Source organism: Canis lupus, chromosome X (assembly GCF_048164855.1).
Source record: "Canis lupus baileyi chromosome X, mCanLup2.hap1, whole genome shotgun sequence".
Classification (NCBI taxonomy): Eukaryota; Metazoa; Chordata; class Mammalia; order Carnivora; family Canidae; genus Canis; species Canis lupus.
This window is the reverse complement of record NC_132876.1, coordinates 65,990,940-66,008,425: the sequence shown is the minus strand read 5'-3', so window position 1 is coordinate 66,008,425 and position 17,486 is coordinate 65,990,940. Positions and strand designations below refer to the sequence as shown.

The 17,486-nt window shown below is 35.1% G+C and overlaps 1 protein-coding gene across 6 annotated transcripts in view; it reads right to left on the bottom strand.

Moving 5' to 3' along the window:
• The window catches only part of ABCB7 (ATP binding cassette subfamily B member 7), a 170,754-nt gene that overhangs the window by 37,249 nt on the left and 116,019 nt on the right, over window positions 1-17,486 (bottom strand). For all 6 annotated transcript variants that reach the window (XM_072816569.1, XM_072816573.1, XM_072816571.1 and 3 more), the window contains 8 exons: window positions 9,148-9,280; window positions 7,998-8,266; window positions 7,284-7,372; window positions 7,104-7,191; window positions 5,948-6,122; window positions 4,838-4,995; window positions 4,117-4,280; window positions 3,831-3,960 (listed from right to left, as the gene is read on the bottom strand). In XM_072816569.1, the coding sequence (XP_072672670.1) occupies window positions 3,831-3,960; window positions 4,117-4,280; window positions 4,838-4,995; window positions 5,948-6,122; window positions 7,104-7,191; window positions 7,284-7,372; window positions 7,998-8,266; window positions 9,148-9,280 (1,206 nt within the window). The remainder of the gene's footprint in view (window positions 1-3,830; window positions 3,961-4,116; window positions 4,281-4,837; window positions 4,996-5,947; window positions 6,123-7,103; window positions 7,192-7,283; window positions 7,373-7,997; window positions 8,267-9,147; window positions 9,281-17,486) is intronic.

Here is a 17,486-nt window from a genome sequence, read left to right as displayed (position 1 = left end):
TCCTAGGAAAGGGAGACAGAACATAAAGACTCCTAACTCTGGGAAACGAACTAGGGGTGGCGGAAGGGGAGGAGGGCGGGGGTGGGGGTGAATGGGTGACGGGCACTGAGGGGGGCACTTGACGGGATGAGCACTGGGTGTTATTCTGTATGTTGGTAAATTGAACACCAATAAAAAATAAATTTATTAAAAAAAAGAAGAGAGATTCCTAGGAATAGACTGATGAATTAAAATGTAAGCATATATTTATCATTTGATAGTACTGCCCAATTGTCTTCCAAAATGCTCCAAAAGTATACATACTACAACCCAGAGTGTATAAGGGTGTCAGACACTCATATCCTCAGCAACCCTGCAGATTAATAAGTTTCAGCTGTTGCTACATTTGGGGTAAAATGTGCTTTTTGTTTAAATTAGCACTTCTCTAATTACTAATGAGGTTACATATGTTACATGTTTTTCAGAAGCTTTTATTTTTTTATTTTTTTTTCTCAGAAACTTTTAAATTGGACACAGAAAACAAGCTTTTTAATTGGACATGGAAAACAAAGGACTCAAAGGACTTATACATTATAGATATTTTTTGGAGAAAGGTCACTACAAGCATTCATTTGACATTTCATCTTATTCTGACATAGCACACTAAATCTAATTTACTTAAAGTAAACATCCATCTCCACTTTCCTTTTAGTCTCTAAATGGTTGAAAGGCAACAGTTAGTTAGATTAAATAAAATGGCTCCATTAGTTCACATTAGCTAAGATAATTAATTAAGATCTTTTACCACACAATCAGCTCGAGTTTCAGATATTACTTCAAAAAATATTTTAATCATTTTATATCAACTACTAATATAAAGTGTTCTTACATTGAAATGGTACTTAAACCCAATAACCTTAAAGTTCTATAAAGAGAAAATACTTATTTTTAAAATAATATTTTATATTCAAAAAAGAGCTAACAAATGCTAACTGGAAACTTTGAAAATCTTTAAAAATGGTAAAATAAAAATTTATCAAATTATTCATAATCCTATCATGTAGCAATAACTATTAACATTTTGGTGTATTTCTCCTTTCTTCTCTAGTTACATGTATTCATTTAGTATTATAAAATTGGGACGTTATATTTATTTATTTATTTATTTAAGATTCCATTAATCTACTTATGAGAGACACAGAGAGAGAGTCAGAGACACAGGCAGAGGGAGAAGCAGGTTCCATGCAGGGAGCCCGATGTGGTACTCGATCCTGGGTCTCCAGGATCACATCCTGGGCTGAAGGCAGCGCCAAACCGCTGAGCCACCCGGACTGCCCTGGATGTTATACTTCACATGGTATCACCTCTTCACATTTTTTAAAAATATTTTATTTATTCATAAGAGACACACAGAGAGAGGCAGAGACATAGGCAGAGGGAGGAGCAGGCTCCTTGCAGGGAGCCTGTTGTGGGACTCGATCCCATGACCCCGGGATCATGACCTGAGCCAAAGGCAGACACTCAACCACTGAGCCATCCAGGTGTGCTTTCTTTTTACATTTTGTATCTAAGTATTTTTCTATGACAATATTCTTTACAAGCAGCATATCTATAAATGGCTGTATGACATTTGATCCTATGTTGATAAATCTAACCATCTACTTATTGTTGGATATTCACATTGTTTTCAACTTCTGATACTATAAATAATGCTGTACTGAACATCTTTGCGTGTAAAAATCTGTTCACATCTCTGTTTACTTCCTTACTAAAACTTCCTAGAGGCAAAATTATTGGCATAAAGGGTATCAATATTTTTCTGGCTCTTGACATATATTGCCAAGATGCTTGTCAGAAAAGCTGTATACTTCCACTAGCCAAACAACAGACTAGACATTTCACACAGCCTTGCCCAAAATGGATGTCATGAATTCTAAAATCTTGCTGACAGGCAAAAAATGGTATTCCACTGTTAATTTAATTTATATTGGTAAACCCTCCAGTGAGGATTAGGATCTTTTCTTTATTAACTATGTATTTTTTCCCTTAGTGAATCAAATGTCTTATTTTTCAAAAGGTAAAGAATAACTGTTACATAGCCCAAGAGAATGACAGGAATCTAGTTGCATAGATGAGGACACCGAGCCCTACACAGAAAAATCCAAAATTCAGTTCACTTAATATACAGTTTAGGTCAGTATTTCTCAACAGAGTCTATGAATTATCTATATCAGAATAATCTAGGAGGCATATTAAAAAATGCAGGTTCCTGGGCCCTACACAGCCTCCTAAGCCAGAACTAAGGTGTGTCAAAGAGTTGGAATTTCAATAATCTCCCTAGGTGATTCATGCACACTAACATTTGGGATTCTTAGTGAAAAAGGGAGTGCAGAATGGCATGTCTCAGTTCATATGGGGACCTTTTATAAATTACACATCCCTGTCTGATCTCTTTCTTACAGTTCTCTCAGGAATTTAATTCAGATTCTAGCCTGCAACTTGTTCCCAGGTCTCTCTATTGGCTTTTTGCATAAGAAAAATTCATATGCTATAAGGCATCCTTGTTGTCTTCTCAGAGTTTGCTCTGAATTTATTTTCCCCTCTAAAGTCATTCAACAAATACTTATTAAATACTTACTACAAGTCAGGCACTGTGGCTGGCACAAAGAGGACAGTGGTAAACAAGGCATACAAACATGGAAGCAGAGAGCCATACTGCTTCAGTGTCAAAAACTTTCAAAATTACAGTAATAGTTTTCATTTACTGAGCAATTGTGATGGACATTGTGCTTGGTGCTTTATATTATCTCTAATCTATATAGGATAATAATTTTATCATATAAGAAAAATGGCTAGTATCCTTATTATTTTTTTTTAATCCTTATTTTAAAGACAAGGAAACTGAGGACCAAGAACACAACTTATAAGGGTTAGAGTTGGGATTAGAACCCATATCTGGGATCCCTGGGTGGCGCAGCGGTTTGGCGCCTGCCTTTGGCCCAGGGCGCGATTCTGGAGACCCGGGATCGAATCCCGCATCGGGCTCCCGGTGCATGGAGCCTGCTTCTCCCTCTGCCTGTGTCTCTGCCTCTCTCTCTCTCTCTGTAACTATCATAAATAAATAAAAATTAAAAAAAAAAGAACCCATATCTATCTGAGTTTAGTCTGGGCTCTTTCCTTTATATTATGCTTTCTAAGACTTAAAAAAAAAAATCTTTCCGTCATGCACATTTTCCATTCACATTTTTTTAGTCTTTTTGGTAACAGAATTTAGACTGTAGGGCCTAATGCTTCCTACTTAGCATATATTGACTGTTTTTTTTTTTTGAGAGAGAGAGAGAGAGAGAGAGAGAGAGAGAGAGAGAGAGAGAGAATCCCTAGGTAGCTCAGCGGTTTAGCACCTGCCTTCAGCCCAGCGCATGATCCTGGAGTCCCGGGATCGAATCCCATGTTGGGCTCCCTTCATGGAGCCTGCTTCTCCCTATGCCTGTGTCTCTGCCTCTCTCTGTGTGTGTCTTTCATGAATAAATAAAATCTTTAAAAAAATAATAGCAGAAAAGAAGGAAAAAATGTAAAATAGAGAGAGAAAGGGAGAGAGAGAGAGAGAGAGAGAGAGAGAGAATGAGCACACACATGAGCAGAGTGGGGACGGGCAGATAGAGAGGGAGAGAGAGAATCCCAAGCAAGTTTTATGCCCAGCACAGAGCCCATCGCAGGGCTCCATCTCAGGATGCTTAACTGACTGAACTACCCAGGCTCCCCTATATTGACTCTGAATTCAAATTATTCTAACAAAATATCTATCAACCCAATAAACCTTCCCCCAAATAGGGTTTTTTTTTTTTAAATACCTGAGGTACCACTCCCACTGCCCTCCGAAGGCTTTCCAGGCTCACATCTTGTATATTTTGACCAGCAAGGTAAATGTTACCCTTCTGAGGCTCATAGAAGCGGAACAACAGCCTTACTATTGTGCTTTTCCTGAAATTGGAGACAAGGAAAGATTATTTAGCTCTTACTGGCATTAGGGAACATGTTTTAAACCATTATAATCATTTTATTATGGTAAAGAAAAAATATTACATTGGGAATCATCAATCAATGATGCAGAATTTTATAAATAACTGAATTACCCACCCTGACCCACTACCTCCTACAATGGCCACTTTCTTTCCTGCAGGGACTTCAAAAGATATTCCACTAAGGACTTTCTGCCCCTCAATGTATTCAAAATGCACATTATCAAAGGCCACCGAAGCTGTCTGTGGTGTGATCTGAATGGGAGATGCCATTGCTTTGTCCTAGTAGGGAAGAAGGAAAAAAGCCACTTTTATACACCATGTAGAGTACAGTCAAGCAGACAATTCTCTAATTCAGAGAGAAAAAGGAGAATAATGGGGAAAGAGGAGGTTTATAAATAGAGTTAGATCACTTCCAAGCATGCTTTTAAAGATTTGTTTTCCATTCTTCACTAAGGTCAAAAACACTTAAATGCTTTGGTTTCGAGCAATTTTGTGGGGCAGGTAGAGGGATGGTGGGCAGGGTAGTAAGGAAGCTGAGGATGTGAGGAAAGGCAATCACACATCATATATCATTATTAGCAGAAGTAAATCAAGTCCAAGTACAAATAATTCAATTTAACAAAATTTAGCTTTTAGGAATAATATTTACTAACACTGTAATGTTTCTAAACATGAAAGTAAAAGCTGTAACAACTTCTTAATACACATGATAGCTCTAATTCTTGCACAAGGGAAACCAGTTTGCTGAAATGGTGATGTAAATATTCCCTGACAATGATCCTATTAATGGGATGATGCTCACATGCTTTTAAAAAGGTACTAAATAGATTACTTACTTTAATTCGAGTGTCTACCTTGAGTAGAGTAAACAAGGTGTTCATATCTATGAGTGCTTGTCTAGTTTCTCTATACACAGTTCCCAGAAAGTTAAGGGGTAATGAAAGTTGAAAAAGCAGTCCATTCACCATTACTAGATCTCCAACGGTAAGGGTACCTTAATATGTAGTTGGCAGAAGGGAAAAAAGGTATTTTAGATGTTATATACTTTCCCAGCTTAAGACAGAGGAGTTTATAGTCTATTAGTCTGGAATATGCTACAAAATGCAAATAACCAGCAACTCTTAAGGCCTACTCAAATTTCAAGGCATTTTAATTCATGATTTAGGAATATAGGGAACTTGATATAAGTGGAATGGGAACTGTTCACCCATATACTATATATATATATAGGATCATACTATACTACATACATATATACTATATACATATACATAATGGTCTAAGTGAAGATAGAAATGGATGGCTAAAAATCTTTCACTTCTTCATAAGACACTGGCAAATTTCTTTGTAATGTGAAATAGAAACTTTTTTAAAGTATATATTAAAAAAATGGAGAAAATGGATATCATGAATGGGAATGATAAACCACGTATTAAGGTCACAGTAAATGAATAAATCCTGAGTGGGTAGGTTACAGAAAAGAGGCAGAGACATTATTTACTTTTGAAATGTTCTGCAAATGAATCTTCCTAGATTAAAATGTAAATAGTAATTATAAAAAAAGTATGTTTGCATTTTGGTCCTTTGGACTAAACACTAAATTAATTACATTGCTTTCCAGGTCTACAAGTGAAATTAGAAATATTAGATGCTAAAAAAAAGAAGTTACTCCTGAAAGAGTCAGTATGTAGCCCCACAAAATGTATAAATAGTAGTCCTAATTAATTAGTTAACTAGTGCTAAACTTGTAGTATCAAACAAAAATAAGTTAAACATCATACAATTAAGAAAACACATTCTCGTACAAAAAGAAAAGTTAGAGGATCTTAAAGCATCTTACTGAATATATTTTGTAACTAAGACTAATATATACATTCCTTTCATTAATCTTTATTTATAAAGATTAAGTGAAACATCTATAAACGTGAAAATTGCAGATCCATTACCTGCTACAATGCCCTGACTGGCGAGCACCATAATAGCCGTTAAACCAACACTGAAAATAGCACTTTGACCAAAGTTCAACATAGCCAGAGTAGAGGTACTTTTCAATGAAGCAGTCTCATATGTCTTCAGAAATCTATCATATCTTTGTGCTTCATAGTTTTCATTATTAAAATACTACAAAATATATAAAAATTACATACAAGTACAATTAGAATTTATTCTCTTAAGTGATTAGTATCTTTTTCATCTGATTTTATGTTATGCATACAACTCTATACTGTATACTCCATTTAAAAAACTGACTTTCAATACATTGGACTATGGTACTCCTATACTTTTCCATAATGAACTGTATTTCGAAAAGTCCATAAAATTCATCTCATTTTGATGAATGCCTGGTTAATTAATTAATTTATTTATATTTTTTTTGCCTGGTTAATTTAAATCCAGATCTAAAAAAGCTGTTAAGGGGGATGCCTGACTGGCTTAGTTGGTGAACAGACGACTCTTGATTTCAAGGTTTTAAATTCAAGCCTCTACACTGGATGTAGAGATTACTTAAAAAAAAAATCTTAAAAAAACAAAAGCTGTTAAAGGCACTTCTTTCACAAAGCCTTTCCCTGATCCCCCGAGACTGAACTGACAGATCTCACTGTCCCGACTACATTATGCCTTCTTGTATAGTCACCTGCATACTTAAATTCTCCCAGTTTATGGAGTTAATTCTGGGAGGGCAAGGATTAAATATTAATAGTTTTTTATCACCCTTCCCCATCACAAGACTTAGTGTAGTGCTTTGGATACAAAAGGCATTCAGTAATACTTGTTAAATGAAAAATGAACACATAAATGAGCACTATGCTAGGTACACTGAGGGACAGAGTCAAGAACTTACATGTCAGTTTGTTTAGCTTAGTGTTTATTCTAAATCAAGGTGCTAATTCAGAAGGTAAAAGTCTGATGCTGCCATACAAAAATGGAGGTAGAAAGGACAATTTCCAAATAAAGAAAAATAATAAAGCACAATTAATCTATCACACCTAAAGGTCCTATCCTAATCTGAAGCTCTAACTTAACAGCACTTATTCAATTAAATGGCAGAACAAATCTTTGTGTGATGTGAAAGGCAGAGGAAAGCATAATTAAACATATTACCTTCACAGTTTCATAATTCAGCAGTGAGTCTATGGCAGCGTTACCTGCATCATTATCCGCTTTGTTCATTTCTATTCTAAATCTAGTTCTGTAAGACAAAGATTCGCATAGACATGAAATTTTTGCTATGAAAGCATAACTAATTTCTGAACCTTGACTGGCTCCTGGGAAATACTTTACCTCCACCGTGTAACAGCAACTGTGAATGCTGTGTATGCACCAAGTGTCCCAAGGGTTACCAAAGCAAACTGGGCACCACATCTATAATACTGGAGAAGGCAAAATGCAGAAATGATAAAGTCATTGTTCTTGCGAAACAGTTTACAATATACAACAGCAAGTATCAGTCAAAAGATTTTAATAAAAATATGTTGATGGGAAGTTGTATAAATAAATAAATAATTATGTGAGTAATCAAATACCTTAGAAAAGCTACATTAGGTAGCAAGGGAAGAAAGCCAAACTACATTTGCCACATTGATACTACTGTTTAATGTGACAAAAATAATGCAATAAGCCTTAAGAGAGATAAAGAGTATATATACACTTTTAATTACAAAGTATGAAATTGTAATAAATGGTAAATAAAAATCTAGATAATCTGAGCATACCAGTCCAAAGTCATATACAAATATCTCTACTAACAAAAAAATTACAAGCACTAGTTAAATGACTGATCTATACATAGAACCAACCAACTCTTTACAATAACAAGATTTTGGACAGTCTCTTGAAGTTTATGGCAAAATAATTAAGTGAACTGAATAACCCTTCTGATACCACAGAATTTTGCTTTCAAACCATGAGCATTCAATAGCACAAGAGCTTCAAGTACTAAATAACTACTCATGAGAATGTAAGATAAAAGCCTGTTATGAAAAATGTATTACTTACCAAAATACCACTGACAAGAGTCACCTCAAACATGATGGGAAGAAGATTAAATACTAAAGCACTCAGGACAAAACTGATACCCCTTGTCCCTCTGTCAATAGCCTTTGATAAAGCTCCTGTCTGTCTACTCAGGTGGAAAGCCAGATCCAGGTTGTGAAGATGGAGAAAGACATTTCTGGCTATTCTTCGGATTGAATTTTGTGCTACCTTGCCAAATACTGCATTTCGAACTTCATTAAAAAAGGCAGCTCCAGCTCTTGATACACCATCTAGCAATACATTCGAAAGAAAAAAAAATGGGTTGTAAAAACATTAGAATCATAGGAGGGTAAAATGATAAGTATATAGTAAGAAAGTGTATATACATTAAATGAATACATCACAAAAAACTTACATTAAAATAAACCTAGAAAGAATCTAGCCTAATGAGTACCAATCTTTCCACCACTATGGATCCTTTTCAGTGTTATTTTCCTCTATAAATTCCAGATGTTGAAAGATTTTTTTCCAACTAAATATTTTTAGTAAATAGTAGCCCATATGGCCTTACTGTGGACAAATGTACCATATGTCTGTAGTTTTTTTTTTTAAATCTCCTTTAACTCCCCAAAATAACAAATGATAAAAATCAAGATCCTGAAAAATCAAGGGCCTTGACTAAAGAATACTCCCATTCAAGTCTCCTGAGTCTCAATAAAGTGTCCTTTCTAATGCATGAGGGAACAAAGCAACATGTGCTGTTCTTTATAAATGGTATATTTGTGTCATGGCTATTGAATATAATTTAATAAGGCATTAATGTACATATATCATTATTTAGCTATTTATTAAATAATTAACAACAACAGCAAGAAAAAACTAGAATTACTGAAAAGGTTATCTTATAAAGAGACTATTAAAAGTTATATTATTATGAATTTAATGTCTTATTTCATATTAGTTTTTCTAGAACTTGAAAAATGAGGCTATTACAGAATTTTTAAAAAGTAGATCATAAAAATCTTTAAATATTACATATCAAAACTCTCACATAAAATGATAGACACTGAAAATGCTACGTTGTGTTTGTGATGAAAAGGTCATCTCAAATATGATGAAACCTTCTTGAAGAAAGTCAACACCTGTAGACAGATAAAAGAATCACACATACAGCCAATCAGAACTGCCGTTGCCATGGTTGCAACTGTATTTGGTGCATCACTTAGGTTCAGCATGTTTCCTGACATCTGGTTGAGGCTGTCTACAGCATATTTAAACATGAAGGGAACCACAATATTCATGGCCTAAAAATATAAAAGCAGTAATTATCCATCATATACAAAATATTTTCTAAAAGTACAAATATTTACCTTAAATTAGTATTTATGGTAATGTTTAGATATTAATCATTTACTAGTACTGAAATGATTTTCCCAGTTTATAAAGATAAAATCTTCGGCTTTGGAGAGCTGTCATTTCAGGATTCCTACCTCACACTGACTGCCATGTTAATATTCATTTACAAGCTACACGCATTAGTCAAATGCTCATGCCTCCATGAAATAATCCCCGATTATCCACTCAAAATGCTCTCTCCATTATCTGAAATCCTACAGAGCTTATGGCACCTTAAGGCAAACTGCCTTATTGTTATTTATGTATATATATATTTTTTCTTTCTTACTAGATCTTTAATGGTCTATATCATATTCCTTTTTTTGTCCTACTCTTGTTGAGTGCTACTATGCTTTGTATATAGTTGGTATTCAATCAAATATATAAAATTATTTGTCCACCAAAATAATGGTAAAACTAAAATTATTTAGCAAAAAAGTATCTCAAAAGTGGATTAATTCCAAGTATCTGTGGCTGAGTCACCAATGGGAAAAAAACAACAACGTAACACTGGTAGATCTATTTGTCCCACAAAAATCTTCCTTTGGTCAGAGAAGTGGTGAAGAAATGAGTGAAACAGGTGAAGGGGATTAAGAGGTACAAACTTCCAGTTATAAAATAAAAAAAGTTGTGGAGATGAAACGTACAGCATAAGAAATATAGTCAATAACATTGTAGTAATGTTATATGGTGACTACATTTATTGTGGTAAGCACTGAGTAATGTGCAGAATTGTTGGATCACTTTGTTATATGCCTGTAACTAATACTGACATTATATGTCAACTATAATTCAATAACATAAATTTAAAAAGATTCCTGGGATCCCTGGGTGGCACAGCGGTTTGGCGCGGGCCTTTGGCCCAGGGCGCGATCCTGGAGACCCGGGATCAAATCCCACGTCGGGCTCCCGGTGCATGGAGCCTGCTTCTCCCTCTGCCTATGTCTCTGCCTCTCTCTCTCTCTCTCTCTCTCTCTCTCTGTGACTATCATAAATAAATAAAAATTTAAAAAATAAAAATAAAAAAAATAAAAATAAAAAGATTCCTTTGCTCCAACACTAAACAAAACCCTCTAAATACCAAACTAAGCTTTCAAAAACCAACCTATTTCTCCGTGAGAATATACCAAAAAGTATGAAAATTATGGGTATACTGCTTTCATGTATTCAAGGCAAATATTCATTCACTCATATGTCATATTTTCTGCAAGGTTACAGTATCAAAAACACCAACTATCATTTAAGAACAGAAAACTGATTAGACTGCCAAAGCTTTGAAGAAATTAATTTCAGGGACGCCAAATGGCTCAGCGGTTGAGCATCTGCCTTCGGCTCAGGGCTTGATCCTGGGGTCGGGAATTGAGTCCTGAATCCGGCTCCTTGCAGGGAGCCTGCTTCTCTCTCTTCCTATGTCTCTGCCTCTCTCTGTGTGTCTCTCACGAATAAATAACCAAAATCTTTAAAAAAAAAAGATTTAATTTCATATACATTAATAACATATGAAAGCAATTTTTAAAAAGATATTTATATTTATTTCCGAGAGAGAGAGAGAGCACACAAGCAAGAGCAGCGTGTGTGTGTGTGGGGGGGGGGGGGGGGTTGGGAGGGGAAAGCAGAGCATGGACTCCCAAAGCGAGGCTTGATCCTGGGATCCTGAGATCATGACCTGAGCCGAAGGCAGCGGCTTAACCAACTTAGCAACCCAGGCGCCCTGAAAGCAATTCTATAAGGCTTAACAAAAACAATGAAATTCCAGCTCTTATTAAAGTCTCATTATTATATCATTCATCCTTGTTAAACATAAAAAATATTGTCAACAAGCCTAAGTTCAGCTGAAAACTGATAGGAGCTAGGTAAATCTTCCGAATCAAGATTTCAAAGTAAAGTATACAAGTGTCCTAACAACTAAGCAGGTTCAACAATATCATTAAAATACACAGCAGATGTTGGAATACTTCTAAGAATATAACAGTATGGGATAAACTGCTCAAAATTTTTTCTAACTTTTAAAATATAATCTAAAAGAAAAGCAGGTTTCAAGTATGATAAATTTCACAATTCTGATTTTCATATAATCATATAACCTCAAGCTCTTGTTTCTCCTTGAAATGCCCTGCCTGCCTGATTTACCTTTCTATTTCTCCATTTTCTAAAACCCACTCTGAATACCATTCCTATTATGAAAACTGAAGCCCATTTGGCACTTTCCATTTTCCAACTCCTCTTTTTTTTATAGTTTATATCTTATTATTTGTCTTTTTACTATATATTTATTTGCTTTCTAGGTGTAATGTGCATGGATATACTGGCTTCTCAACCTCAGTTCACAAACCTTTCATGGCAAAACAAACATTTCGTGAACAGCTACCGGACTCATGTATGGTGCTAGGTACCTTTTGCAAAGGAGAGAGCTGAATGAAATAACAATTCTATTAAATGGATAACCCTATAATTGAGTAAACTCAGGTTCCATGAGGTTTAATGACTTGTCTGGTAAGCAGCAGAGCTAGGATTAAAATCTAAGACTGATTTGAAATTCATAATTTTTTCTAGTATACCATAGCCATATTAGCAGCTCATAAAGCAAGGGGCCATATTATTATTCTTCATTTGCACCCTAAAATAGATGCCTTCAAACCTGCTGTTGAAAGCAGATATAAAGTATGGCACAAGTAATTTAAATAAATTTGAGCAGATTCCTGGGTTTCTGTAAAATAAGACCACATCCTCACTTGCCTTCTTTTTTTTCCCCTCACTTGTCTTCTAATACAATTTCCTGAGTGAGAGAAAAAGTGATAGGTACAGCTAGCATGCAATTCTTTTAACTTACAGCCTATTATATCTTTGCCACAGCCAGAGTGAGTAGTGACTGAAACTAAATTATCACCAAGAAAAGTTGTGTAATTTTACTTTCTTGAAAATGTGTTTATGTTTGGTCAAATTTGGGAGCATAGTTGTAAATGTGTAAAGAATGTGAATATTATCTGTCTTGTATTTTTACTGACAGAAAAAAAGGCAGTTAGCACAGTGCTAAGAACATATACTACCACTAATAATAATTGGTGATTACTTCCAGTTTCCCCAAATAAATAATTTTTAAAGGAAAGAAATAAAAAAACATAAATGAAATAGAAAGGAGTATATTATGCATAGATGTTTTTATTAGTACATGTGTGTTGGCTGCACTGGCCTTGTGGTATTTTGAGCGTGGGGGGTGGCAAATATTGGTTTTCCATAATATTCTGCTTTCATGATAACTACACTTAAACCACCTCAGAGGAATATGAATTTTTTAAAAACGTTTTCTTTTGAAATAATTGTAGATCCAGAAATTGCAAAAGTAGTACAAAGAGACTTATAACCTTTCACTCAGTATCTCCTAATGATGACATCTTACATAGCTATAGTTCAATATCAAGACCAAAAATGTATATTGGCACATTACTATTAACTAGATTACAGAACCCATTCAGTTTTTTACCATTTTTAAATGTATATTCATGTATGTATGGTTTATATATGTTGCCTACATGGTCCTAATGCTATCTTACCCCATCTTCAGATCCATGTAACCATCACCACAATCGAGATACAGAACTATTCCATCACAACAAAAGAAATCTCTTGTGCTACTTCTTTATATTCACTCCCATCCCACCTGGCCCCACAATATCAATCTCTGTCCTGTGGCAACCACTAATCTCTATAGTTCAGTCATTTTGAGAATATTATATATATAGAATCATATAGTTTGTAATCTTTTGAGATTGACCCTTTTTATTCCACTCTGCACGATGCCCCTGAGGTTCATCAAGGATGATGAATGTATCAATAGCTCATTTTTTAAAAGATTTATTTATTTATTTATTTATTTATTTATTTATGAGAAAGAGAGGGAAAGCATGCACATGTGTGGAGGGGAGGGACAGAGGAAGAGGGAGAGAGAGTCTTAAGCAGACTCTGCACTGAGTATGGAGCCCAACATGGGGCTCAATCTCACGACCCTGATATCATAACCTGAGCTGAAACCAAGAGTCTAATGCTTAACACCAACTGCACTACCCAGGTACCCCTCATTAGCTTATTTTTATAGTTAAGTACTATTCCATAGATGTACCAAGTTTATTCAACCATTCATCCCTGAAGGACATTTTGGTTGTTTGTAGTTTTGGAATACAAATAAAAAGATGCTGTGGAAATTTTCATACAAGTGTTCATAAGTTTTCAATTCTCTGGGATAAATGCCCAAGAGTAATTGGTAAATCATATGGTGAGTCTATACTGAACTTTTTTAGGAAACTGCCATACTCTTTCTGAGTGGCTGTACCATTTTACATTCCCACCACCGGTAAAGTACGAGTGATCCAATTCCTCCACATCCTCACCAACATTTTATATCATCACTATTTTTTATTTTGAAACTTTTTTTTAAGTAAGCTCCACGCTGGCGCCCAATGTGGGGCCTAAATGCATGACCCTGAGACCAAGAGTCAGACATTCAACCAACTGAACCACCTAGGCACCCCTTTATTTTGAAACTATTTTAATAAGCATATAGTATTATCTTATGGTTTTGTGTTTCCCTAACAGAAATGATGTTGAACATCTTTTTGTAGTCTGATTTTCCACCCTTATATTCTCTTTGATAAAATATCTGTTTACATCTTTTGTAAATTTTATAACTGGACTGTTTTGGGATGGTTTTTGTTTTTGTTTTTTTGCTATTAAGAGTTCTAGATATTTTTTCTAGATATAGAGGCCTTTGTTGGGTATGTAGTTTGCAAACATTTTCTCCTAGTGTGTAGCTTTGCTTTTCATCCTGCTGAAGAGCCTAAACTCCTACCCCACCCTAGTAGCCATCAGGAGTCCTTTCCTTTCAGAGTCAATGGAGGCCAACATGAGAACCTGGACTTTCAATCCCACCTGAAGTAATGAGGCAGCAACCCATCCCTATTGGAGCAGTATCACAGGAGGCCTGCTAAGTAATAGACTTTTTAAAAAGCCAGTCTCATAGAATATCCAAAATATCCAGGTTTCAATAAAGTAAAAAAAATCACTCATTATACCAAGGACTACTAAGATATCAACTGGAAATAAAAGAATACAATCAATAGACACAAATGTTAGAACTACCTGATGAGGATTTCAGAATAGCCATCATGAAAGTGCTTCAAGGAGCATTTATGAACATGCTTCAAACAACAAAAAATAGAATGTCTCAGCAGAAAAATACAGGACATAAAGAAGAACCAAATGAAAAATCTGGAAACAAAAAATATAATGACTAATTAAAAAAAATCTGAATGTATGGGTTTCATGGCAGAATAGAGAGAACAAAGGAAAGAATCAGTCAACTTGAAAACAGAACAAGAAAATTTATTGCATATGAACAAGAGAGAGAAAACACTGAAAAGGGAGGGAGAGGGTACAAGACTCTAGGGTCTATGGGACTATAAAAAAGATCTATCACTCCTCTTTATAGTCTCAGAAGATTAGGAGAGAAAGTGTGAGGCTGAAAAAAGTATTCAAAGAAATAATGACTAAAAATTCCCCAAATATGGCAAAAGACATAAACTCACAGATTCAAGAGGCTGAGCAACCCCCTGAATAGGGAAAACCAAAGAAACTCACACCAAGACACATTATCATTAAAATTCCAAAAGCTAAAGACAAATTTAAAACCTTTAAGAGCAGCTAGAAAGAAAGACTACATACAATATATGTAAGGGGAAAAACAATTTGAAGAAACCAGATTTCCAAGGAGGCCAGCAGGAAGTGGCATATTTTTCAAGCGATAAAAGAACTGTCAACTTAGAATCCGGTAATCAGCAAAATTAGCCTTCAAGAATGAAAGGAGTATCAAGATGTTCTCAGGAAAAATAAATCACTAGCAGACCTCCTCTAAAAGAACTGCTAAAGGACTCTTCATACACATGGGAAATGGAAGCAGAAGGAAACTTGGAACATCGGGAATGAAGGAAAAGCAACAGAAATAGTAAATATCTGTGCAAATATAGTAGCCTATTCTCTTAAGTTCTTTAAAATATGTTTGACGGACAAAAGCAAAAGTTAAATAATTGACTAATGGGGTTTTCAATGTATACAGATGTAATACATAAGATAATCGGTAAACATAAAGGGAGAGAGTAAAGGGACTTAAAAGGTAGTAAGGTTTTTATATTCCACTTTACATGGTAAAATATTCATTTTAAGTAAGCTATGAAAAGTTTAGTATCAATATTCTAATTCCTAGAGCAACTACAAAAAAATTGTATGAATAAATACACTGAAAGGCACAATAGATAAAATGGGATAGAAAAACATGTTTAAGTAACACAAAAGATGGCAGCAAAGGTGTAAGAGAGTAACAAAAGAAAGGAAACTGGCATAACAAATAATAGTAGACCAAACTCCAAATATATCAATAATTATCAATAAAATTATCAATAAATTATAATGACCAACATAAATAATTATTAATGTATCAATATACTGGCAATGAATAACTGGAAACCAATATTTTTAAAAATTACAATACCCCTCCCCCCTCAAATAAATTCTTAAGTATAAACCTAATGCAGGATTTCTCAACCTTCAGCACTATAGACATTCTGGGTTAGATCATTCTTTCTTAAGGGAAGAGATAATCTGTGCTCTTTAGGATGTTTACCAGTATCCCTAAAGTCTACCTACTACATGCACCCTCATCCCAAACTGTGACCATCAAAAAAGTCTCCAGATAGTGCCAAATGTCCCCTAAAAGGCAAAATCACCCCTGACTGGAAACCAGTAGTCTAATTGTACATGTTCAGTGTCTGTATGCTGAAAGCTATGAATGCAGATGAAATAAATCAAAGAAGATCTATGTAAATGGAGAAATATTCTATGTGCACTGACTGGAACACTCAGTATAGTAGGGATGTCAATTTTCCCTCATTGGTCTAGGGATTTAATAAAAATCCATTTAAAAATCCTGTATGGGGGCAGCCTAGGTGGCTCAGTGGTTTAGTACCACCTTCAGCCCAGGGCCTGATCCTGGAGACCTGGGATCAAGTCCCATGTCAGGCTCCCTACATGGAGCCTGCTTCTCCCTCTGCCTGTGTCTCTGCCTGCGCCTCTCATGAATAAATAAATAAAACCTTTTAAAAAACAAAAAATAAAAATCCCGTATGGTTTCTTTGTAGCTATAGACAAGATTATTTTAAAATTATATGGGCAGAGGAAGAAACTAGAATAGCCAAAAAAATTTTTTAAAGGAAAAACACTGGAAGAATCACACCACCTATCTTTATGTCTTACTTTAAAGCTACAATGATAAAATCAATGTGGTACTGATGAATGGAGAGACACGTATGTATAGATCAATGGATAAGCGCACACACACACACACACACACACACACACACACACACTATGGTAGGGAGAATAATGGCTCCCTAAAATCTCCATGTACTAATGTAATTATCTCCAGAACCTATGAAGATGATATCTTACATAGCAACACAAACTTTGCATGTGATTAAAGAATATGAGCTGGGGAGAGTATCCTGAATTACCTGGGGGGTCCAAGTATAGTAAAAAAGGGTCCTTATAAGAAGGAGGCAGGGGCAGGTCAAAGTCAAGAGAAAAGATAGGACTACACAGACCAAAAGAGTCAGAGTCAGAGATTGAAGATGCTGCTGGCTTTAAGATGGAGGAAGGGGCCATAAGTCAAGGAATGCAGATAGAAAAGGCAAGGAAATAGATTCTCCCCAACGAGCCTCTAGAGGGAATATAGGCTTGACAAATGCTTTTATTCTGACCCAGGAAACCTAATTTGGGACTTCCAACCTTATAAAATAATACATATGTGTTGTTTTAGGCCCTCAAGTGTCAAGTTTTTATAGCAGCAATAGGATACAAAGGAAATTCAACTGGCAGAGGATAGCCTCCATGTAGGAACAATTGGACAAAACAATGAACTTTCAACTAAACTGGATACAAGAATTAACTCAAAATGGAACATAAACATAAATGTAAAAGGTAAACATATAACTTTTAGGAGAAAACTCAGATGAAAGTTGTAATGACCTTGAGTTGAACAATTCTTAGACACAAGAACTAAACACAATCCAT